The 26,025-nt window shown below is 36.2% G+C and overlaps 2 protein-coding genes across 2 annotated transcripts; both read left to right on the top strand.

Annotated features, from left to right (window-relative positions):
- Positions 1-3,194: 3,194 nt before the first annotated feature.
- LOC140171968 (trimethyllysine dioxygenase, mitochondrial-like) lies at positions 3,195-6,176 on the top strand. Its single transcript, XM_072195316.1, has 4 exons — positions 3,195-3,253; positions 4,630-4,748; positions 4,888-5,138; positions 6,018-6,176. The coding sequence occupies exons 1-4, from the start codon at positions 3,195-3,197 to the stop codon at positions 6,174-6,176; spliced, it is 588 nt and encodes a 195-aa protein (XP_072051417.1).
- An 11,676-nt stretch (positions 6,177-17,852) lies between these two features.
- LOC140171970 (trimethyllysine dioxygenase, mitochondrial-like) lies at positions 17,853-25,558 on the top strand. Its single transcript, XM_072195317.1, has 4 exons — positions 17,853-18,071; positions 20,783-20,937; positions 22,102-22,326; positions 25,270-25,558. The coding sequence occupies exons 1-4, from the start codon at positions 17,973-17,975 to the stop codon at positions 25,556-25,558; spliced, it is 768 nt and encodes a 255-aa protein (XP_072051418.1). The 5' UTR covers positions 17,853-17,972.
- The last annotated feature ends 467 nt before the right edge of the window (positions 25,559-26,025 follow it).

The raw sequence follows: 26,025 nt of genomic DNA on the forward strand, positions 1-26,025 counted from the left end.
TCAGTTATATATCAATTTGTACTAAAATTGATAATTAAACACAAGCTTATGTCAATGTGAAAGACAATAATTGGTCCACAATCATTTAAGAATATTAGAATATTTCCAATGTGTAGTCAAAGTCAACCTATTAATGCAAGCCATGGACTGGAGTATAATAAGGCCAGTTACTTTGATGTGTTAACAATAAGTAGTGGGTGGGTCAAAGTATGGACTTGCAAACACCCCCTCTGTGGAGCAAGCGCGACGCCGTGACTTCCCCACCCGGGCCCCACCCACAGCTTAACCCTTTGCGAACGACAGTGGTTTACTAAGTCCGTCCGGAAATTAGTAAATTACCATTTGTTTGAATTTTACCATAAATACCATTAATATAGCTTTATAAAATTCCTCATACCTCAAAACATATGTTTAGATACCTTACTTGTGTTTCTAGCTAGTATGGTTTGGAAATTATGAGATAAACATGAAAATGGCGGCCATTTTGGACGCCATCTTGGATTTTGAAAAAAGCCCACAGGGGATTTGCGGGGACTTTTTATCAGTGATTCTACACATATGTCTGGACCTATTCCAGAAAAAATCAGCTTGTTACAAAAAATGTCCAGGTTAAAACTAATATACAGGGTGTCCCAAAAAAGAGGCCCCTCATTGCGCCCTCTTTTTCTCCTATTTCTGAAAAATTGATCAAATATATTTTGGTATATAAACAAACCTTGAGTCGTTAACTTTAATAAACCAAAACAATTATATCAATCGGCTCACAACTTTTGAAGCTATGCTGTTTTAAAGAAATGTACCCATTTTTCACTCTGTCCACGGAGAAGGTTTCGCTACTTCAAAGATTGAAAAGGAGTACACATACCATGCATGAATATCAAACATTCCTCAATGATAACTTTATAAAATAACTTCATTTATGGAACGGGCTTTACCGGTGGGTTTATGGGCAATGGATTTTGTTAATAGTGTCATTAATTTGTGGGTAAAATGGATGCCGAATGGGACTTCTTTTGCTTTACTTGCAATTACTTATTTTTTCTTGGTTATTTATGCCTTTTTTGTTTTTTATGTTTCTTACTTTCTTACTTTGTTTTTTCTTGCTTTTTTATTTCTTTATTTACAACACAAGTCATTTCTAAAAGGCTGTTTGGTTTGTCTTTAGTTCTTATGAAGTGAGTTTACTGTGCTGCTCTGCCCTCTACCTGGTTGCCTCCTTGGCGAATACAGGTTTCAGCCCTGGTCTTCATTGCATCAATTGCGTTGCGTACCATCCTTGTGCGCCGGATACTTGCGAATGCATTCAGTAATACGTTTGCGAATATCTTGGATTTTGCCACAAAGGAAAATAATCAAGGTCTGGAGAGCACCACAGCATGAGCTATCCCAACCACTCTGTTTGCTATCCGTGGACAGAGTAAAAAACGGGTACTTTTATTCAAAAGGGCATAGGCCTATCTTCAAAAATTGTGAGCCGATTGAAATCATTGTTTTGGTTTCTTAAAGCTAACGACTAAAGGTTTCTTTACATACCAAAATATATTTAATCAACTTTTAAGAAATAGGAGAAAAAGAGGGCGCAATGAGGGGCCTCTTTTTTTTTGGGACACCCTGTATACTATTGGCCTATAACTGCTGATGATGTCATTCATGCATTCATCAGAAGTATGAAGTAGCTGGAAAGTCAAGATTTTCATAACCTGCTATTTGTATTACAACTACTGCACTGAGGCAAGTAGTTATTGATTTATTGATCAATTATTGCGTTTCCTCATTTTTGACTGTAACTCCACAACTGTTGTCTGTGTTGAAATAAAATATCCAGTACAGTAGTTGTAGTCCTTGCCCCTATAATATACATATCTTACTTGTCACCAACCCAGTAAACACAAAAACGTTTTTTAAAACGTTTTAAATAAGTTATATTTTGGGTTTTGGTTTAGGTAAAAACGTTTTAATAACATTAAAATGTCGGGTTATGTAAAGGTCATGAAATCGTTTTAAACCGTTTTGTATGAAAACACACCACAACAATATTTTAAAAATGTTTTCGAAATGTCATTGTAAACTATTTTTGCAAACAATTTTGGCCAAATATTTTGTCAACACGTAAATAATATTATGTTAAAATATGTGCACCCAGCAAACACAGAAATGTTCTTAAAATGTTTTTTACAAAACGTTTTAATAACATTGAAATGTCGGGTTATATAAAGGTCGTGAAAACATTTTAAAAACGTTATTGTAAATATTTTGGGCAAACATTTTTTGCAAAATATTTGTTCAACCCCAAAGTAACATTCTGTTTAGAATGATTTGTACCAAGTTTTCAATAATGTTTTTGGAATGTTATTAAAACGTTTTTATACTCTTGATATAACCAGACATTTAAATGTTTTCTGTAAAACATTTGGTTTTGCTGTGCAGTGAATTACCAACAAATGTTATTTAATGTTATGAAAACGTTTTATACCATTAATGTATCCTTTATATAACCAGACATTTAAACGTTTTTTGACAACCTTTTATAACCTTTTGCGAATGATGTCGAAAACGTTTTGCGTTTGCTGAGAAAAATGCAAAAATAGGCACAAAATTGGGCAGGGTGTAGTACCCCCCTTAAGCACATTTCCACCAATTAAATAGTATCAATATTGAAAATGTGATTAAAAAAAAGATTATATAAAATGTTCAGCACGGACATGTAATGCGCATGCGTGTAATACTATTTCGTCTGATAACCTGTAATTAAAGAGCTTTCTATATTTTATGTAACTGTGTGTCCATTTAATTATTATAGAGCTTTACATAAATTGTTGCCATATGGCAGTAAGTTATTACGTGCTGTGGCTATAGTTGTATCATATGAGTATAATACTTCATGATCAAACATAAAGTAAGCAATCACATTTTAGAACTACCTTCAGATGTATCATATATTTTTACTATTCATGGAGATGGTTTGACCAAGTGTCATGCACAATTTTATATCAAAAATATTGAGGCTTCGTCCCCATGTGCCAATCCTTGGACGAAGATGTCTTCCGAATCTTTCTCTGTGGAGATCTATTCATATTTCCGCTTCACTATACCGGTCAAAAAAATCCTTTATACTACCCAGTCTACCCAATGCATCGCAGCAAAGGGACGCCGCAGTTGATCATGAAATCAAGTTGAATGACGATTGCTTGGAAATGAGAGTTGATACTGAAGGAATGGAATTCAACTACATCTGGCTGCGAGATCATTGCAGGTAAGCTCTTAGACATGACTTGTTAAATAGTAAATTATTTATTTTCTTAGCAGATATCATATCTCTCTGCATATTTCCTTTCTTTAATATATCTTTCACAACCAAAGGTATTGTTGCATTCGCATCTGTTGTGTAGCATTTAATAAATTTATTTATTAATAATATTAATAATATTTATTATTAATAACTAAAATACGTGTTACATGGGTGGACTGGCCCATTGAACAGGTCTGGGAAAATTGGTAGATGACTGGTATAATCTACCTGCGACGGTAAGTAAAAAGTCAAACTTAAGTGAACTCAAATTTTACGTCTCGCAAAAACATTTCGAATTAATAATAGTTTGTACCATCGAGGATGTATCGTTACAAAGATAAACATCGTAAATTAGGTCAAAGTAAATACTTTTCAGTGAATATTTTGGTCAAATTTTGTTACAAAAATATTCATCTGGTAATATCAACTGAGAAAAGATATAGTTTAGCCTAGGCCTATTTGTCCTTGAGTTATACAAGCAAATTTGGAACTCGCGATCCGTAAGGAATCTGCGTACAGCCATCGAGAAACTGATTGTTTGGACGTTTAAGTTGGGTTTGATAAAAGTACATCTAACCTATGATTATGGCAAGATATTTTAAATACTGTCAATTTTAAGTTTAATGTCATTTTGTATGTTTTAAAAGTACAATAAATCATGCTGATAAGGTTTCACGTATCAGAGACGATTAGATTTCATATCCATTCATATGCTCAGTTTAATAACTTTAATGAAAATATATGTATTATATAACATTTGTTTTATATCATGTATATGTTGGTGTAGAATAACCTATTTTGGTACCTACGAAAACATTTCATTATAACAATCAATAAATAGTCCAATAGAATCCTGCAAATCAGGTTAAATTTGCTGTACTTAGCCGAGATGTAGTTTAGCTAGCGCCGCTGCTCATTATAGGCTATGGAGGCATTTCAACCGCACCCTTATTTGGCGGGAAAAGGTTGTTGAACCTTTACAAAATTGCTTTGTAAAAAACAATACTTATGTGTTAAAATCGACCGTAAAGTCTTCCGCTTATATAACCTGCTCCAAAAGTCGAGGACATCCAGAAATTGTTTCACCCACAGGTGTTGCAGTTTGGTCAGATTATTGCGGAAATTCTAGACTTGAAGTATAATTTCAAAATATAAAGCGTCAGTTATTCAGCACCTTCTTCATTGTTTTAATTACCAGTCACTGTTTTTTGTAGCGTAATCCGGTCTAGATAAACAATAATATAGACTGTGGAGGACTTCACCCATATTTTGACTCAAGACCACATTTTAAAATCCTGTACATTTTTAATCTTAATTTAAATTTGTTGTTGCTATTGTAGATGTGATGTTTGTTTGAGCAGCAATATGCAGCGTTTGATTAATCCAGTTGATATTGATCCCAACATAGCTCCTGATCACGTGTCTATTAGCGATGATAAGAGAGAACTACATATCACTTGTAAGTAAACACAATGTCTATTACTTTGATGTCAAATCGTATCAAACATAAAAAGGTCTATTTGCAGAGTTTCGGAAATGTACTTACCCATGATATCTGCCAAAGTTTACTTAGTGCTTGTTTCGATACCCTCTTTAAGGGCCCGATGGACATAGAACATCCTACCAGATAGATTGGCTGGGTAAATCCTACAGACGAAGTACCCAACGTCAAGAAGACAAGCATCGCATATTCTGGGATCGTCACACTCTAGAAGCTTCTCTGCCACCGGCCGTTGAATTTGAGAAATACATGGAGTCTGAAGAAGGTGTGAAACGTCTGTTACAAAACCTCCACAAGTTTGGAATCGCCTTTATGAGCGGTGTTCCAAAAACAAGAGCCGTGACGCGGGTAAGCCTTTAACTTCTTCAAATTTCTATGAGGTATGATTTTCAATCTAAAATTAGTCAGAGTAGAGATATTTTTAATTGATTCAATTGGAATTACGCGTAGGAGTAAACGTAGGCGTAAAAATCACAATCTGTAAACATTGATGTGAGGTTCATCATTTGAAATGCTAGCAGAGACTGACGTAGTGATATAGAGAAGACGGCACGTTTGTTTATTTACTTTGCAGCAGCGTGTTGTATTCAAGGTATATCATAGTGTGTTGCCAAACCAGTAACGTCGATCGTAGTTATAGGTTTCGTTAGTTACGGAGAGCCATTATAATCTTGACATTTTCGGGTGACGATTGAGGGAGGGTCACACCAATGCATTTTTCAATCGAAATTTTTGAATTTATAATGAAAATTATTACTTCATAACCACAATATTTGAGCATATGAAACACGAACTCTAACATGGGTGCTTTTACTCCAAACGTAATCGATTTGTCCAATATATTGCATCATATCGTTGGACTAGCTATACAAAGTTTCCACACGTTAATAATGCAGATTAAAATTAGGAAAAATGCTAAACGTAATATATTTCTATTGGACATGTCCTACATGTGTATCAAGTTTCAGCTAGATAATCCTTATAGTTACTTGGCAAATTAACTTTGCATAATTGGGAGGATGTAATTTACATCTTTGGCGACGCTTTCAGTTTTCCGCGTTGCTAACTCTGGCATAATTTGAGTTAGCAGAGCCAAACGCCGCCAACGGCAGTGAAAAGTCAATAACGAAAAGGTGGATGGGTGTGCAGTTTTCTGGAATAGCCAAATGCTAATTACGATGATGAAATACAACTAACAAAAATTAATACGGTCTATTGTAATTGCAGTTAATAGGTGAAAGGGTACATTCACCATTGAAGTCTACTATCTATGGCGAGATAGAATTCTTTCCTGAATTAGCCAAGAAACTTGATGATCATAGCTTTTCGAATGGATATCTCCCATTGCATACCGACTATCCTTCTCATTACGACCCACCAGGGTGAGTTGGTGTGTGGGGTGTGTATGGGTGTAATGTGACGTATTAAAATGATAAAGCAGCTTCCCGAATACCGTATTTCAATCTGTTCTACGGGTTGTTTGTTTTTTATCTTTAGACCTTAACTCAAGAAACACACGGTCCATTGAATTGTGTGTGTAAAATTAAATAGTTCCTCTTTAATTAAGACAAAGTATTACACGTTATATTTTATATAGGCATAGTGCATACACCACAAAAACAATCCCCTGGCTTTATCTATTTATCTCAGCTATAAAGCGACTAGTTGAGTGCGTCAAATCCACATTTTTTTGAAGACCGATGTTTTGAGTAGTAATACGAGATATAAAAACAAATAAATACAAAATCAGTGGCGTACCGACCAGGAGGTGGACAGGGAACAAGTTTAAAGTACGGACGTCCACGCACCTCACATGTAACCTACATTCAGATCGCTGTGCATGAAGAAATCTCGTGGTCGCATGCTACCCAGGCGAAGCATGATGTGGTAGCTCTAGAAGACCTGAATTTGTTGAGTGACACAAAGAAGTTAATTTCCACTCAAATAGCTCATGAATTGGACTTGCTTTACTATTTTAAAACACATTGGCCTGGGACATTGGCCCACATTTTCTCGATAGAGGGTCCAATGCTGCTGCCACTTTACCAGGATTGCTCTTTTTTCGTGTGATACGTAGATTGATATATTTAGTGACGTGGACTAGACTCTAATAGGTTGTGGGTTTTTGGAATATAGAAAATAAATGTGTATAAATGTTTGACGAATATCATGATAGCAAGAGCACGACAGGAATTCTATCACTTCTTACTGTCAGCCGTTTTATTCTGTCTGTTTGCCTCTTTCAGCTATATCATGATGCATTACCTTAAACAGTCTGAGGAAGGTGGGGAAACCATATTCAGTGATGCTTTGAGAGCAGCCAGAATACTGCAGGAATCGCATCCAGAGCATTACGAGGCTCTCGCCACTCTACCAGTAGCATTTCACAAGATAGAGAAAGGAATGTTTGCACGATGTGTTTCAACGGTTTTCGATGTTCGTGACCCTAACCAAGATCCTGTTATTATTAGGTTTGCATTTGGTTATACCTCTTGTATGGGTCTTTATATTTTTTATTCCTAGAAAAAGGAGTTGTGTCTTTTTGAAACTTCGGGCTTTTACTTTGGTTATATTTTTTGTGTTAATCCTCTTGGAAGTTATGTCACATTTTCCCTATTGTTACTTAAGAATTAGATCAGACAACAACAACAAAAACAACAACAAAAACAACAACAACAACACTAATAATAACGATCTAATTATTATGATCAACCAGACATACCTATTTTGACGACCGAATCGACGTTGCGACTGAAACCAGGGAAATTTGAATTACGATCCAAAATTAGGACATCCTTGGTGTTAAAGTAGTGTCCACTGGCTTGCAAGTGCGAGTAAACCGCTGAGTCGTTTCCACTTGCGCTTGCTCTGCTCTCCGATGCTGTGACATGCGATTCTGAAAAGGTTAGGCGATTTCGCCAATGTAAGAGTCCTTCCCTTAGACTGTTTGTCCTTCGAATGCACTTAGGATTGGCAAATCATGTTCGTGGGTTTAAAATGAGTGGCGATCCCGTGGTCGCGATATTTTCTTTTCTTTTAATTTTTCACTCAGATAGATCGCCAGGGACAATTTTAGGGTGAAAGAGACACTGCACGTGGAATGTTGTTAGTTACTTTTGCCTTCTTGGGGGGGGGGGGAGTCTCGAGGATGAGGAGTGTGTTCCCCTCGAGGTTTTTGAACCTAATTACAACTCGATGAAAGTACACACCAGGTTCACTAATTTCAAATTAAACGATATTATGTTTAATGAAATTTTAATTAGAATAGAAAAACGCATACAAACATGTTTGGATATACTACAGGGTGTCCCAGAAAAAATTACCGCGTGAATAAAATTGAACGTAAGTCGAGAAATTGACATCAGAATCAAAAAAATGAAAATGTAGCACATTGCCTATTTTATTGTGCATCACATACGAAAATTTTATTTGATTCGGTTGACTGGTTGCGAAGAAATTAACGATTACACAATGTTCATTCCAAGTTTGATCAACAGGTACTTTTTCATACTCACTCACCACTTCCTAACGTTTGTGTATCTCATTGAATTTAGTCCAAATTATCTATTTTATAATCCACGGCGTTATGTTTTTCATGGTTTCACTGAAGATAAATAACAGTTTGTCCGAGAAAACTTTGATTTCTGCAATTGGAAGCTTTCCAACTTAATACTTTAGGTTGTGCAAATATGTCATATTTTAACATTCCAAAGAACATTTGAGTCATTAAGAATGACAATGATCAAGTGCTTACAATTTTACGTGTGATATTTAATATCATGCAAACATTAATGTTTTGCATTACAATTTCTTGGAAATATTCCAAAAAAAATGATGTATTTGAGAATTTTTTAAGCCAGCTGAAATTCTTTATACAATAATTCTTTATCAAACATTTATATCAACATTAACGAAAAAAGATATTTACAAGTACCGAGCATCATCTTACATATCTACATGCAAAGGCTTCATTTTCAATATCGTGCAGGTTTTCAAATTTGAACAAAACCTAGTTAGATGTTTTGAAAGGAACAGATTGTTTAAAAAGAACGAAAAGGATTCCACCGAACAAAATATGAAGCCCATTGACAGTGTTGACCACTAGTGCGCATTGTGTTGAATGATCTTTCTTTCAAACTTGGAATGAAGTGAATTGAGGCATGCGTTATGTAATCGCTCATTTCCTCGCAATCAGTCAACCGATTCCAGTAACATCAGTGTATAAGATGCAGAATAAGATGCGCTACACGCTGATTTTTAGATTTTCGGATTCTGATGTGCATTTCTTGTCTTACGTCCTAATTCATTCGCCCGGTAATTTTTTCTGGGACACCCTGTATTCATGTCGATCATGTCACTTCCCATGAAACTCTGCAAAGCTGAATTAAATGCACACAGGTACCTGCAATTTTATAACTTTACAATATTTGTATAATGATAATCAGAAAGATAATAATTAAGATTCATTCAGAAGGGTAAGTTTTCATTCGAAATGTTAATTCATTAACTGAATTATATATTTTTTTATTTCGCTGCAGCTAGATGAAAGTACATGCAGCGGGTTAACTGACATCTATAATAAATAATAAAATACATTATCCAGGGTCCAAACAAGCTCGACAGAATCTCGGATTATTATACATTTAAACAAACGAGAGTTCTTTAACTAAGTTAAAAAATAACAATAAAATCGAGTTATATGCATAAGATTATATTTTATGTAGCTATTTAGTTATCATGGTAATGGCAGAAAAAAGTCACATAACAAGATAACGAGAATGGTATAATAAAAGACAGTGATAAAAAGACTAAATCGCGTCTGACATCAGGGCAAAGGCGCGCCGTGATTGGTTGCCGACCTGCGCAGTACGGCATTTTCTGTTTAGCTGTCAGAATTTCAGACGCGAACTAGTCTTTTTATCTCTGTCTTTCATTATAGTGTAACGAGCCGTTTGGTTAACATCACTTGCAATACCGTAAACGTTCACCTAATGGCGCACCTGGGCTCCTTTTTTCATATACAAATAGAGAACTCCCTCCTCTAAAAATCCCAACAAAAACTAAGGGTACGTGCCCTTATTTGCTGGTGGTATTTTTATGGGAGGGCACTTTTAGTTTGTGTCTAAAATTCCAGCGCCATTAGGCAAACATTTACGGTAGTCTTAATCATGTGACCAGTCGTGTAACATGTTCTGTGAAAAACACCAACAAAAACGAATAATTATGCGCCTTTTAGCACCTTTTAAAAACAGACTGTTTAAAAACAGACTCTCATAATGTGTATCTTTCTTGGAATATGGCATTCGATATATCGACACAAATTGAAGCAAATATCACACCTGCAAGGAAAGGAAATGGGCTGCAAATTTGCTCTCTTTCATTATCTAGCAAGGCGGGTCGGACGGGAGCAAGGCTTTGAGGTGTTTACACTCAAATATTGAGACAATAAAGCTGATACACAAAGTAGAATGGTATTAGCTCTATGAAGGATACCCCCAAGGCTTTTTGCCATTTCCAACTCATGTGTATGATTTTTTATCGGGAGGGGGAAAACGCCCAAAATTAAAAAGTGTTATTTAACACTTTGCAGAATATGTGTGGCATTTATAGAACTGTTTGGTTCCATATAGAAGACAGATTCTAGAACCTTTTGTTCTGAAAGTGTTGAAGGTCTTGTTACGTCAAAGAAACGTTTTACTTTTCTGTTCGATAACCTCTAGCCCTACGCCTGGACATTTGCCCCAAAATATACAATTGTTTTAATATACTTGTTTTTACATTTGATACAGATCTTCAAATGATGACCGATCTGTCCTCACTCTTCCTGCACCTGACGCTAAGCGATGGTACGCGGCGTGGCGCCAATTCCGGCAAATCATTACTGATCCCAACAATATTTTTACCATGAAGGGCATGCCGGGAAGAATGATATTTTTTGACAACTGGAGGCTTGCGCATGGTCGACATGCTTTCGACGGAACAAGAGAATTAGAAACTTTCAACTGGAGTAGAGATCGTGTCTGGAGTAAGCTGCGTACAACTGTCGGTATTGTTGACGATGTCTGCTCAGAAGAATAGCGAAGACATAATAACATATCTAGATCGTAACGTTCCTATATCATAATTATAGTATATTGGTGTCGTTAATAAATATGCATAATATCTTTGTGTTTATTGACCATTACTTGAGGTTTGGCGAGCCCGGGTTCAAAATCAGACCAGTTGTCCAAAACCTATAATCGCCGCTATTCGTCGTCGAAGTGATGCTATATCGGATTAACTACCATAGCAATAGGTTCAAACAATTTTTGATTATATCGCGCTGCACTAGTACGTTCACGCGGTAACTCTGCATCGAACCATAGATGTCAAAGAGAGCAGGGATAAAGACCCGGATCGTAATTCTATAGACTATTCATATCATGCTGATCACTTGCACCTGTACGATTAGTACCATTGAAAAGAGAGACATTGTATTCACGTTACCAGCAAGGTGTGAGTTCATAAGGGCAACCGGGAAGGGCAATGCCGGGTCGAATGGTTACAACAATGGGCTATACCCTATCAAAGGAAACAAATCACAATTTAAAGGGTGCTGTTGCAAGATGTCCTTTCATCAGAGGTAAAGCTAGATTCAAAATTTCCTATTTGGCAGGTGTTACCAACAATTAATGTAACCCTTGATCTTCCACTTCTTGTGACCTTGTTGGTCACAGAAAAGATTGAACTTGTCATGTTTTAATATGGGATTAAGTGAACAATGACCACTGTGAATAATGATAACTGTGAAAATTGATTGGTTGTTTTCTTGTTTTTACCTCCTACAAATTCATGAAAGAAAAAGAGCCGAACACAACTTTTTTTAAATGTTCAACTTTAATCATGTTTATGTAGAGTTGAATGGGGGATTTTGTTTTTACTCATGTGGGGTCATGTTTTTTGGTGCAGCCCTAAGAAACAAGAGCTGTAGTTATTGTGTCAGTAATGGTTGTAGTTTTATTGTTTAAAAATATTTTAGTTACCATTGTATAATACATCATGTTAGAGAAAAATTGATAATATCAACACTAGAATTACATTTAAAACAGCTAAGTTTATTAAAAAAATTCAAAATAAAATGTCGATAAATGGAGAATTCTGTTCTACGTATTTTGATGCCCTATTCGATGCGACTTTAATTTCCCAAACTTATACCCGCTTGAATGACAAACGATGTATAGTTTCGAAACTGAAAAATTTGAAATTTCCTTCTTCAGCGCTAGCCCCATGGAAGACATGACCCCTATTTCACACACAGTGGGTGTAGATTTCAAATGGAGTCACCCATTCAAGATTTCAGGTAACCCAATTTCAAATTCACACTCCTTGGCCTGTGTGGAAAATTAAGGTGTCGTCTTCCATAGGGGTTATAAGGATTTCAACTGCAATAGCCTTAATTTACGTTTAAGTTGACTCATGATATGTTGCCATTTCCTAACACACTGTTTTCGTCAGTGATTCAGAACACTACTAATTGCATCATCAGTCATGATTATCTCCGGAGTTCCGTCCTCCATCTTCATCTTCATCCTGCTCAGAAATATTACCAAGCGACGGTGAGAAGACAGGTTCAGTTGAGCCACCCGTTTGTGGTAGGAATATATCTACGGTAGACCCAGTACTGACATGACGGAGACTGGGCATGAGTACCTCCTTACCCCTACGTGACTTCGGATGGGCACATTGTTGGTTCCAAACACCTATAATTCCAGATAATAGATAAAGGGAAAAATCAAGTCTTGAAACCCAGTCTCTCTACTAAAGTTCTATAGAGCACAATAAAAGGCTTAAAGTGCTAATATTGAGCACATTAGTGACATGGTAGCCCCATCTGTTGTTATTCAGTTGCACATTTTTTTTTGAGACGTTGATATAACATTAATGTCACAACGGTATTTTGTAATTGCCAAAGAGGGCGTTTTTCACGTGCACAACTTTTTTGAGACAGGCTGTATAACCCAAAATTTAAACGTTTCTTGGCAACCTTTTATAACCATTTGCGAATGATGTCGAAAACGTTTTGTGTTTGCTGGGGATGACACCTTTCTTGGTATATACCACTACTTTTTGTATAAATGTAATAACAGTAGAATAACAATTATATTTTAATCATGGTTTCAAATTTCAGAGAGTACAAATCATATGGGCCGGTTATTTTTCACACAGTGACGTTAACTTGGCAATGCCCTATACCTACACTGTTTGTAAAGGTCACGCGTTAATGGTTAAATAACACTAATTATGTATTACACGGGTTTCAATGGGAAAATGGCTAATTTCGGGTGGAATTTTCTGCTATTCAGAACTCTCACAGTTAAATGCCACTAATATCAGGTGGAACTATATGATTTAGATGCCAAATGATCAAAAACTCAACATAGGTTGACCTGAGACTTTTCTTGTTTTAACGCTCTGAACCGTAAACACCTTAAAATGGCAGTGCGCCCTCGAAGCTGAAAGTTACAATATGGTAGGGCGAATATTTACTAAAAACCGAAGCCATGCGTATGAATTTTGGTACTATCACAACAAAAATGTCATATAATGAGAGAAAATATACCATTTTGAAGCATCAAACCCTACAAAGTACTTTTTTGGCTATATAACTTGATCAATTTCAGCAATTTTAATGCAGTCTTTTCAGACATGCAAACAAATAGTTACTCGTCGTATTTCCATGTACCGCCCAGGCCTATTAGTGGTATGTAACCTAATGGTGAGAGCATTGTGTATTGTGTATAGGAAAATGAACAGTATTAAACTGCAGTATGCATGACCAACAAATAGTTACTCGTCGTATTTCCATGTACCTCCCAGGCCTATTAGTGGTATGTAACAGCGATATAGAATAAAACTAGATAACTAAAGGACCAATCACAGGACGAGCTAGCTGGAGGAATGGCGACCATTATGCTAATTAGGAGATTGTTGTTTATGTCCGTGACGTCATTTTTTTTCCGAAAGTTGACGAACAATTTAAGTTTTCTTTCCATTACTGTTATATTGTGAAAAACCATATAGCTGTGGAGTTAGTCCAATATGTTAGGAAAATATTCAAACCGATGACCCCATGTTGACACTGGCTAAATAAGCTGTATTTCCACTGTAAGGGTGACAGTCACTGTTGCAATTTCGTCATTTTATTTCTCACAGACGAAATGAGAAGATTTGACCTTTTGAGGTCATTTAGTAGACCTGTTTACCAATCGTTCTGATCTTCGTAACAACAGTTGAAAAGTTTGAAAAGCATTGTGTATTGTGTATAGGAAAATGAACAGTATTAAACTGCAGTATGCATGACCAAACAGAAATGAAGCAATGGCCCCGGGACAATGACATATTTTATGAACTACGTTCAGATATATCATACATTTTAACTCTACATTATGGCCATGGTTGGATCAGGGATATCCCTGGTTGGATTAAGTGTCATGCAAAATTGTACATCAAAAATATTGAGGCTGCGTCCCCATGTGCCAATCCTTGGACGAAGATGTCTTCTGAATCTTTCTCTGCGGAGATCTATTCATGTTTCCGCTTCACTATACCAGTCAAAAAAATCCTTTATACTACCCAGTCTACCCAATGCATCGCAGCAAAGGGACGCCGCAGTTGATTATGAAATCAAGTTGAATGACGATTGCTTGGAAATGAGAGTTGATACTGAAGGAATGGAATTCAACTACATCTGGCTGCGAGATCATTGCAGGTAAGCTCTTAGACATGACTTGTTAAATGATAAATTATTTATTTTCTCAGCAGATATCATATCTCTTTGCATATTTCCTTTCGTATTATAGCTATATAGGTATTGTTGCATTAGCATATGTTGTGTGGCATTTAATAAATTTATTTATTAATAATATTTATTATTAATAACTAAAATACGTGTTACATGGGTGGACTGGCCCATTGAACAGGTCTAGGAAAATTGGTAGATGACTGGTATAGTCTACCTGCGACGTATGGTTCTCGAGTTGTAAGTAAAAAAAGGTATAATACCACATTTTTAGCTCCACAGGGTCAAACCTAAGTGAAGCAAATTTTACGTCTCACAAAAACATTTCAAATTAAGAATAGTTTGTACCATCGAGGATGTATCGTTACAAAGATAACATCGTAAAATAGGTCAATGTAAATACTTTTCAATGAATATTTTGGTCAAATTTTGTTCAAACCTCACAAAAATATTCCTCTGGTAATATCGACTGAGAAAAGGTATAGTTTAGCCTAGGCCTATTTGTTCTTGAGTTATACAAGCAAGAATTTTGAACTCGCGATCCGCAAGGAATCTGCGTACAGCCATCGAGAAACTGATTGTTTGGAAGTTTAAGTTGGGTTTGATAAAAGTACACCTAACCTATGATTATGGCAAGCATGATGCAGTTTTGACTACAGTAGAATTCACCACGACCTTTGCAGGACTTAAACCCCATTAAAAGCTATTAAACCAAGTTAACACTCATTGAAAACAGCTCAACTAAAAATCAGATCTTCTCTGGTTAAATCCACACTACACATGTTTCTGTTTTACCTGTGCGATATTGCAATGAGCTGGTATTATAGTTTCAGTTGGGTGAACGATTATAAAGCAAACGCAAGATAATAATACTGTGTGGGCCTTTGTTTCCGAAATGAGACAATAGTATGCATATTGTTAACCAGCATTCTTGAAAAGGAGAAACATAATGGTTGTAGACTTAACACGGTTTGGAAATAATTTCTTCATTTGTTTGGTGTTATCTGCCGTTTACATATCCTTCCTAAAACACCAAAGTGCGAATATTTCCAAACACCTAAATTAGCTAAAAATTTAGGACATGTTACAAAACTATATTTTCTAGAATTCCAGAGAATACTTTAAATATTGGCCGGTTATTTTTCACACAGTGGCGTTAACTAGGCAATGCCCTATGTCTATAACATACACTAAAACACCAAAGTGCGAATATTTCCAAACACCTACATTAGCTAAAAATTTAGGACATGTTACAAAACTATATTTTCTAGAATTTCAGAGAGTACTTTAAATATTGGCCGGTTATTTTTCACACAGTGACGTTAACTAGGCAATGCACATAATTTATACCTATAACATGCACTGTTTGTAGAGGTCACGCGTCAATGGTGAGAGTACTGTGTATAATGTATAGGAAAATGAACAGTAACTGCAGTATGGATATTTTAAATACTGTCAATTAATTATAATTAGTTTAGTTTAATGTCATTTTGTATGTTTTAAAAGTACAATAAATCATGCTGATAAGGTTTCACGTATCAGAGACGATTAGATTTCATATCCATTAGATTAATTTATACCTATAACATACACTGTTTGTAGAGGTCACGCGTCAATGGTGAGAGTACTGTGTATAATGTATAGGAAAATGAACAGTAACTGCAGTATGGATATTTTAAATACTGTCAATTAATTATAATTAGTTTAGTTTAATGTCATTTTGTAAGTACAATAAATCATGCTGATAAGGTTTCACGTATCAGAGACGATTAGATTTCATATCCATTCATATGCTCAGTTTAATAACTTTAATGAAAAATATGTGTATTATATAACATTTGTTTTATATGTCGGTATAGAATAACCTATTTTGGTAAAACATTTTATTATAACAATTCAAAAAATAGCCCAATAGAATCCTGCAAATCGGGTTAAATTTGCTGTACTTAGCCGAGATGTAGTTTAGCGCCGCTGATCATTGTAGTCTATGGAGGCATTTCAACCGCACCCTTATTTGGTAGGAAAAGGTTGTTGAACCTTTACACAGAGTCAAGTTCAAAATTGCTTTGTTAAAAACAATACTTATGTGTTAACCGACCGTAAAGTCGTCCGCTTATATAACCTGCTCGAAAAGTCAAGGACCTCCAGAAATTGTACCACCCGCAGGTGTTGCAGTTTGGTCAGATTATTGCGGAAATTCTAGACTTTAAGTAGAATTTCAAAATATAAAACGTCAGTTTTTTCAGCACCTTCTTCATTGTTCTAATTACCAGTCACTGTTATTTTGTAGCGTAATCCGGTCTAGATAAACAATAATATAGACTGTGGAGGACTTCACCCATATTTTGACTGTCTACGCTTCAACAGATATTTTATACATTCCATGAGCAATACTCAAACTCAAGACCACATGTTAAAATCCTGTACATTTTTAATCTTAATTTAAATTTGTTGTTGCTATTGTAGATGTGATGCTTGTTTGAGGAGCAGCAATATGCAGCGTTTGATCAATCCAGTTGATATTGATCCCAATATAGCTCCAGATCACGTGTCTATCAGCGATGATAAGAGAGAACTACACATCACTTGTAAGTAGACACAATGTCTATTATTTTGATGTCAAATTGTATCAAACATAAAACGGTAATCATATACATTATATTATGGGGGTCCCCCAAAACTAGTGTATGATGGGATATAGCGAAAAAGGTCTATTTGCAGAGTTTCGGAAATGTACTTACGCATAATTGTTTGATGGCATGTAAAACTGTGTCATTTTAAAGAAAAGTTGAACAATGATGGCACTATTTATCTTAAATCTTGTTTGCATCTTTACAAGGGGTAAACACTGGCATAATGGTATTAGAACATCAGGAAAAAGACTTACAAATGACAAGGAAATTTTCCAGAAACTTTTTTTTATCATAAAATGTAAGTTAAAGTTATATTATTTGGGATAAGTTTAATTCAAAATAGATGTAAATAGCGCCCTCAATTTACACACAAATATACAGTTTATAGAATAAAAATTACCACAAAAAGCATAAAAAGATGAATAATTTGATATAGAAACGAAGATCTATGTTAAAAATTGCTAAAAATATATTGTGTGTATTAGTGTGATAGCTGTTGGTATTGTTCAGGTCTAGAATTGTTTTGTTAGAAAAATTAATAAATGGTGACATCAAACAACATAATATATCATGATATCTGCCACATTTCATTTAGTGTACCTTTGATACTTCTTTTAAGGGCCCGATGGACATAACACATGCTATCAGATAGATTGGTTGAGTAAATTCTACAGACGAATTACCCAACGTCAAGAAGACAATAATCGAATATTCTGGGATCGTTATACCCTAGAAGCTTCTCTGCCACCGGCCGTTGAATTTGAGAAATACATGGAGTCTGAAGAAGGTGTGAAACGTCTGTTACAAAACCTCCACAAGTTTGGCATCGCCTTTATGAGCGGTGTTCCGAAAACAAGAGCCGTGACGCGGGTAAGCCTATAACTTCTATGAATTAAATTTCTATGAGGTATGATTTTCAATTTAAAATAAGTCAGAGTAGAGATATTTTTAATTGATTTAATTGGGGGTACACGTAGGAATAACGTTGGCGTAAACATCACAATCTGTAAATAGTTCATCATTTGAAATGCTGACGTAGTGATATAGAGAAGACGGCAAGTTTGTTTACTTTGCCGCAGCGTGTTGCACAGCCATTATAATCTTGACATTTTCGGGTAAAGATTGGGGGAGGAGTCACACACAAATGCATTTTGCAATCGAAATATCTGAATTTATATTTAAAATTATTCCTTCATAACCACAAAATATGAGCATATCAAACACGAACTCTAACATGGGTGCTTTTACTCCAAACGTAATCGATTTGTCCAATATACAGTAAGCCAAAAAAATTGAGGTACCAGTTAGGTTTACCCATTGTATATCCTAAACAAAGACAGGTATGTCATAATTTGAACCAGCAGCCAATAGCTGCATCGTTTAGCTCGAATTTAAGACCTCATTTGTTGAAATTGTTCAAGAAATAAAGAAATGACGATCCAAAAAACCAAGGAAGATGCCAATTTAAAAAGTTGCAGTTTGTTCCATTGCGTGCCCTATTGATTGGCACACAATGCGTTCACGAACAAGAGAACCAGCGCCGTGCTTCCATTGATTAACACGTTAAAACTAGCATCAACAACATTTATTTTCATTTTAGACTTTTTATAGTCTATATTTTCTTCATTTCAGCTTAATTTAGCAGTTGTCATGGTTGTGTGCCAATCCCTATTACTATTAGATACGTTGTACTAAAACATGATTTTAAACATTTGCATATTACTTTTCTCTGAGGGCTTGCAGCAAAATTGATATTTTATTTTCCTTGGTATGGGTTTGTGGCTAGTAGTCAGGTAATGATGATGATATGATGATGATGACGACGACGACGACGACGACGACGACGACGACGACGACGATGATGATCATGATAATGATGACGATGACGATGATGATGGATAATACAACTGATGTCAGATGATTATTAGAGTCGTGATGGTGACGATGATGGCAGTGATGAGGGATTTAATTTAGTATGAAATTCTCACCCCCCCTCCCGCACCCACCAGTCAATGTTGTTTTGATACTGAGACAGGAACGGATAATTGGTCTAGTATTGGCTCCAACATTGCTTTGGGGGGGGGGGGGGGTTGCAGGCAATATGAAACATTAATGTTTGCCACTCATGTTACTTGCAATGTTTAAACAAAGAGCACGTTTCTATATGGTATCAGTCACAGTATATGTTTTTGCTTAACACGTGTGCTATGACCCAAAAATACATCATCTCCAAATACACAGTTCAGTGACCTCGAGGCCTCCATTCAACAAGAAAGTTAACCTGTTGTTATAGAAGGACATGCATTTATACCCAATACACTCAGAGGTCAATTTATGAGTGCACAAACATTATAGGGTCAACAAACTGTGTCTTTATAATCCGAACAACATGTGACATATTTACAGCAAGGGCCCGTGCCAAGGCCAAATCGACTTTTACAATGTTTATTGAAGAGATAAGATATGCATAATCTCAGTTTGCGAGTAGATAAGAGGTCAAATTTTTCCATGTTAAAAAAATAGAATTACATGCTAGGCATGTTTGTTCCTCTTTTTCGTTTGTGTATTAATCATCATCATCATCATCATCATCATCATCATCATCATCGTCATCGTCATCATCTTTGATTTGATTTGATTTGTTCATCATCATCATCATCATCATCATCATCATCATCATCATCATCATCATCATCATCATCGTCGTCATCGTCATCATTATCATCATCATCATCGTCGTCGTCGTTGTCGTCATCATCATCATCATCATTACCTGACTACTAGCCACAAACCCATACCAAGGAAGATAAAATATCAATTTTGCTGCAATCCCTCAGAGAAAAGTAATATACAAACGTTTAAAATCATGTTTTATTACAACGTATCTAATAGTAATAGGAATTTGCACACAACCATGACAACTGCTAAATTAAGCTGAAATGAAGAAAATATAGACTATAAAAAAGTCTAAAATGAAAATAAATGTTGTTCATCATGCTTTTCATTGATTAGAAATCAAAAGTGCAACTTTTGATTTCGTTTCTTAATTAGGTTTTAGACCACCGTTTCTTTCATTCCCAGCCAATTTCAACAAATCAGAGCTAAAGAATACAGGTATTAGCTGCTTGTTTTAATTTTGACACATTTTTCTTTATTTAGGATATACAGGGGTGAACACAACTGGTACACCTATTTGTTGGCTTACTGTATTGTATCATATCGTTGGACTATGTAGATAAAGCATCCAAGCGTTAATAATGCAGATTAAAATGAGCAAAATGCTAAACGTAATATACTTCTATTGGACCTGTGCTACATATGTATCAAGTTTCAGCTAGATAGTCTTTATAGTTACTTGGCATAATTGGGAGTATGTAATTTACATCTTTGGCGAAGCTTTCAGTTTTCCGCGTAGCTAACTCTGGCATAATTGGAGTTAGCAGAGACAAACGCCGCCAACGGCATATACAAGTGGTCAATAAAGAAAAAGGTGGATGGGCGTGCACTTATTTTCTGGAATAGCCAATTTACGATGATGAAATGCAACAATATGTAAATAATCCGGTCTATTGTAATTGCAGTTAATAGGTGAAAGAGTACATTCACCATTGAAGTCTACTATTTATGGCGAGATAGAATTCTTTCCTGAATTAGCCAAGAAACTTGATGATCATAGCTTTTCGAATGGATATCTCCCATTCCATACCGACTACCCTTCGCATTACGACCCACCGGGGTGAGTTGGTGTGTGGGGTGTGTATGGGTGTAATGTGACGTATTAAAATGATTCCCGAATACCGTATTTCAGTCTGTTCTACGGGTTGTTTGTTTTTGATCTTTAGACCTTAACTCAAGAAACACACGGCCCATTGAATTGTGTGTGTAAAATTAAATAGTTCCTCTTTAATTGGTACAAGTTACATACAGGCATAGTACATACACCACAAAAACAATCCCCTAGGCTTTATCTATTTAAAAAAGAAAAAAGAAAAAAGAAAAAGGAAGGTTTTATTTCAAACTCTAATGGTGACCCGCAGGTCAAATTGCTAGAATTGTACATTTAACACAACTAAACAGACACAATGCAATTTGCAGGCAGCAGCTTAATCAGCGCCAATATTGCAACATTGAAACAAACAACTATACAAACATCCAATCCAACCCAACCCCCATCCCCCATCCCCCAGTAGGCAATGAGGATAAAGTGCCTTGCCCAAGGACACGACACGTTGGCACGAGCGGGGCTCGAACTATGAGTCGGGCGCCTTATCCACTCGGCCACACGTGCTCCCAATCTATTTATCTCATCTATAAAGCGACTAGTTGCACCTAATCCACATTTTCTTTGAAGACCGATGTTTTGAGTAGTAATACGAGATATAAAAACAAATAAATACAAAATCAGTGGCGTACCGACCAGGAGGTGGACAGGGAACAAGTTTAAAGTACGGACGTCCACGCACCTCACATGTAACCTACATTCAGATCGCTGTGCATGAAGAAACCTCGTGGTCGCATGCTACCCAGGCGAAGGATGATGTGGTAGCTCTTGAAGGCCTGAATTTGTTTTCTCAAGTGACACAAAGAAGATAATCAAATAGCTCATGAATTGGCCTTGCTTTACTATTTTAAAACACATTGTCCTGGGACATTAGCCCACATTTTCTCGATAGAGGGTCCAATTTACAAGCCACTTTACAAGGATTGCTCTCTTTTCGTGTGACACGTAGATTGATATATTTAGTGACGTGGACTAGACTAATAATGAGTTGTGGGTTTTTGGAATATAGAAAATAAATGTGTAAAAAGGTTTGACGAATATCATGATAGCAAGAGCACGACAGGAATTCTATCAATTCTTACTGTCAGCCGTCTTATTCTGCCTGTTTGCCTCTTTCAGCTATATCATGATGCATTACCTTAAACAGTCTGAGGAAGGTGGTGAAACCATATTCAGTGATGCTTTGAGAGCAGCCAGAATACTGCGGGAATCGCATCCAGAGCATTACGAGGCTCTCGCCACTCTACCATTAGCATTTCACAAGATAGAGAAAGGAATGTTTGTACGATGTGTTTCAACGGTTTTCGATGTTCGTGACCCTAACCAAGATCCTGTTATCATTAGGTTTGTATTTGGTTATACCTCTTGTATGGGTCTTTATATTTTTTATTCTTAGAAAAAGGAGTTGTGTCTTTTTGAAACTTCGGGCTTTTACTTTGGTTATATGTTTTGTGTTAATCCCTCTTGGAAGTTATCTCACATTTTAGTCGGGCGGCAAACTACCCAGTTTGTAAGTCCCGTGGCCTTTTGATGAAGACAATGTGCCACCTCTCCTAGCATGTTGTTTGGGTCCCAAGTAACATATTTATACATGTTTACAAAAATCCAGATGCAGCAGAAGGCGGCCATCTTGTTTTTCAAAATGGCGTCCATTTTGGCAAAATATTTCCAATATTTGTCAAACTGACCCTTCCCAGTGTGGTTTTATTGGCACAGTAGCAATTGTTTTAGGCTTGTTATAGTAGTTTTGTCATGTTGGCATGCAGTAGCACCAATATTGATGATTTACAATTTCAAAATGGCCGCCAAAAATTCAAAATGGCCACCAAAATCAATTTATTTCCTTCAAACATACAATGAGCCTATATCAATCTGATAACATAGGAGATTGGACACGTGACATCAATATTAAAATAATAACACACACAGATCCCATACTTAATACCCCCACACCCTACCCCAGTCCCCCGCGACCTATATATGTTAATCACATTTAGATGATGACTTCATTTCGTATTATAAAAACAAGAACAGTTGGTGGTGCTAACTGGGGCACAGCGATATTTCCCTACCCAAAAAATAGCGCCATCTCTTGATATACGGATATGTTTGACGGCGATATTTTGAGGCGTTTCCGAAACATCCCGAGTAATTGAACTATGCAAAACTACCCGTACAACCACTTTCAAAACAAAACCATTCATGTAGAAGATCATTTTACAACTCTCATATTCCCAAGAATACATACTGTATTGTAGAAAATAAATGGGTTGATATTTGAATCGATTTCCGAAGCAATTTCCGAAGGGCTATTTTGATAAAATTTTCATCAAAGGCCAATATGATGATGACATTTTGTATTCCAATTTTACAATATTTTTCGAGTTTTGTTGAGAATTTTGGAAGTTTTCTGGGGTGTATGCAAGTACAATGCACGCATACATGCATATGGCATCTTCCGCCTTTTAGCGGATTTTTCCGCCTTCAACCATCAATTTGGTCATATCTTCGGATTTTATCGGACCTGCCTTTTACTACATATTCCACGCCTCGGCATGCTTTCGGATGTATTATAGTACACAGACATACTTGAACAAGTAGAGGTTAATAGAAGCATGGAAGTAAGAGACATGGAAGCTGGTCGATCCAACACCTATTGAATTATTTACGTAACATTCTATAGAGGGTACGTATCAAGCTATTGTGATAACAATGTAGTCAGCGTGTCTTTAATGTAGATCAGACTTGCCGCCTTTATTGCCAGTTCGTTTATTTACATTTTTATTATTTTGAGCAAAAATCGTGTTTTTCTTGATTATGTTTCAAGTATGTTGTTTTTATTCGGAAAAAAGTGACAGGGATGTTAGATTTGTAATCCATAACTACAGAAATCCATTCAAAATATCGATTTCTACCCTATACTTACAGATTTTCTTAAACTTCAAAATATTGGAAATCATGCATTTACGTCTAAACCGCTAATTAGCGGTAATAATTGATATGCACACTTGGCACATGCTTTACATTATAAAATGAATCCCGCATCTATTTGTGTGCCCGGGGCTGCCCGAAATTGCTGTTGACCAGAATGTTCCAGAGTCGGGTATTATCTTTACATTTTGCGTAAAATAAATTGTATTTCATTTCATTTTCTGTTTTAAAACTGCTATCTGAAAGTCTAGCATATATATACATTTAATTGGTAGGTTTTCACATAATTACATACTTATAATAAAATTGTATAAATTAAACTGATAGCATTCTGACCATTACGTAGGGATTTTATAAAATCTATTTGTGTTCATAAAACTAGTCATGCACTGCGGTAATATAACACAGCCCATTGTCAGGACTTAGTACACGACCTCGTACTGCTATTGATTTTTAAGCGGGAACTTTGATTTTAGACATGGTATACGTTGACCATGCGATGACTCAATTGTTCCACTTTCAACTGTACTGCTTTTGTTCAGTATCGCGGCAAGTATGATACTCACTTTGATGTAGTATTTGACCAGCTTCCATGTGTATTACTTCCATGATAGAAGGGAGTTTCAGTTTGCAGTTATGTACCGAATGGAATGTAAATATACCTCATGGTATCAGTTAAACTCTAAAATTCCTAGAGCGATTTTTATAAACTCATCACAAGAATACTCTGTTAGCAATATGAACAAAAGAGTAAATCCGAGTATTCATTAAAACCAGCATGGTAGCCCTCATGATTAATGCCTGGTATTGTCTCTTGAACATGCTCTGGCCGTACTTGGTACAACCTTGAAATAAACTACAATGCAGTTTTGGGTTCGAGTCCAGTAGAGAAATAATAATTTGGTACGTGGTCAATATATGAAATATCGCTGTGTGGGGTTACAGGATGTTTTACTACATCCAAAAGCACATGGCAGGGGGGGGGGGGGTGTGGTTCTTCAAAATATTTTGAACGCATTACCCATATGTGCCCAGTTGGTTGTATTGGTCGCCATTGAAAACCCACTTTTCGCCATTGCCACCTCATGTGTATGATTTTTTATCGGGAGGGGGAAAACGCCCAAAATTAAAAAGTGTTATTTAACGCTTTGCAGAAAATGTGTGGCATTTATAGAACTGTTTGGTTCCATATAGAAGACAGATTCTAGAACCTTTTATTCTGAAAGTGTTGTAGGTCTTGTTACGTCAAAGAAACGTTTTACTTTTCTGTTCGATAACTTCTAGCCCTACGCCTGGACATTTGCCCCAAAATATACAATTGTTTTAATATACTTGTGTATTTTACATTTGATACAGGTCTTCAAATGATGACCGATCTGTCCTTACTCTTCCTGCACCTGACGCTAAGCGATGGTACGCGGCGTGGCGCCAATTCCGGCAAATCATTACTGATCCCAACAATATTTTTACCACGAAGGGCATGCCGGGAAGAATGCTATTTTTTGACAACTGGAGGCTTGCGCATGGTCGACATGCTTTCGACGGAACAAGAGAATTAGAAACTTTCAACTGGAGTAGAGATCGTGTCTGGAGTAAGCTGCGTACAACTGTCGGTATTGTTGACGATGTCTGCTCAGAAGAATAGCGAAGACATAATAACATTTCTAGATCGTAACGTTCCTATATCATAATTATAGTATATTGGTGTCGTTAATAAATATGCATAATATCTTTGTGTTTATTGACCATTACTTGAGGTTTGGCGAGCCCGGGTTCAAAATCAGACGAGTGTACCAGTTGTCCAAGACCTATAATCGCCGCTATTCGTCGTCGAAGTGATGCTCTATCGGATTAACTACATACATACATACATACATACATACATACATAAAGGTATTTATATAGCGCCTTTAAAATTTATCAAGGCGCTGAACAAGGAGAGAAAGGATGGGGAAAAAAGAAACACAGTGGAACAAGAAGAAGCTAACTGAAAAGGTGAGTTTTCAGTTTCTTCCTGAAAACTGGAATTGATGGAGACTCCCTGATGGCTTTAGGGAGTTTGTTCCATTCCCTCGGGCCAGAGACAGAGAAGGTATTTAAACCAGATCCTCT

Source organism: Amphiura filiformis, chromosome 15, assembly GCF_039555335.1.
Source record: "Amphiura filiformis chromosome 15, Afil_fr2py, whole genome shotgun sequence".
NCBI lineage: Eukaryota > Metazoa > Echinodermata > Ophiuroidea > Amphilepidida > Amphiuridae > Amphiura > Amphiura filiformis.

Excerpts from the sequence above, each read along its gene's own strand:
- LOC140171970 (XM_072195317.1), top strand. The coding sequence starts at position 17,973 with ATGGAGTCTGAAGAAGGTGTGAAACGTCTGTTACAAAACCTCCACAAG. Across the intron at positions 18,072-20,782 it reads AAACAAGAGCCGTGACGCGG|TTAATAGGTGAAAGAGTACA; the intron begins GTAAGCCTATAA and ends TTGTAATTGCAG. Across the intron at positions 20,938-22,101 it reads TCGCATTACGACCCACCGGG|CTATATCATGATGCATTACC; the intron begins GTGAGTTGGTGT and ends TGCCTCTTTCAG.
- LOC140171968 (XM_072195316.1), top strand. The coding sequence starts at position 3,195 with ATGAGAGTTGATACTGAAGGAATGGAATTCAACTACATCTGGCTGCGA. Across the intron at positions 3,254-4,629 it reads TGGCTGCGAGATCATTGCAG|ATGTGATGTTTGTTTGAGCA; the intron begins GTAAGCTCTTAG and ends TTGCTATTGTAG. Across the intron at positions 4,749-4,887 it reads GAGAGAACTACATATCACTT|GGCCCGATGGACATAGAACA; the intron begins GTAAGTAAACAC and ends ACCCTCTTTAAG.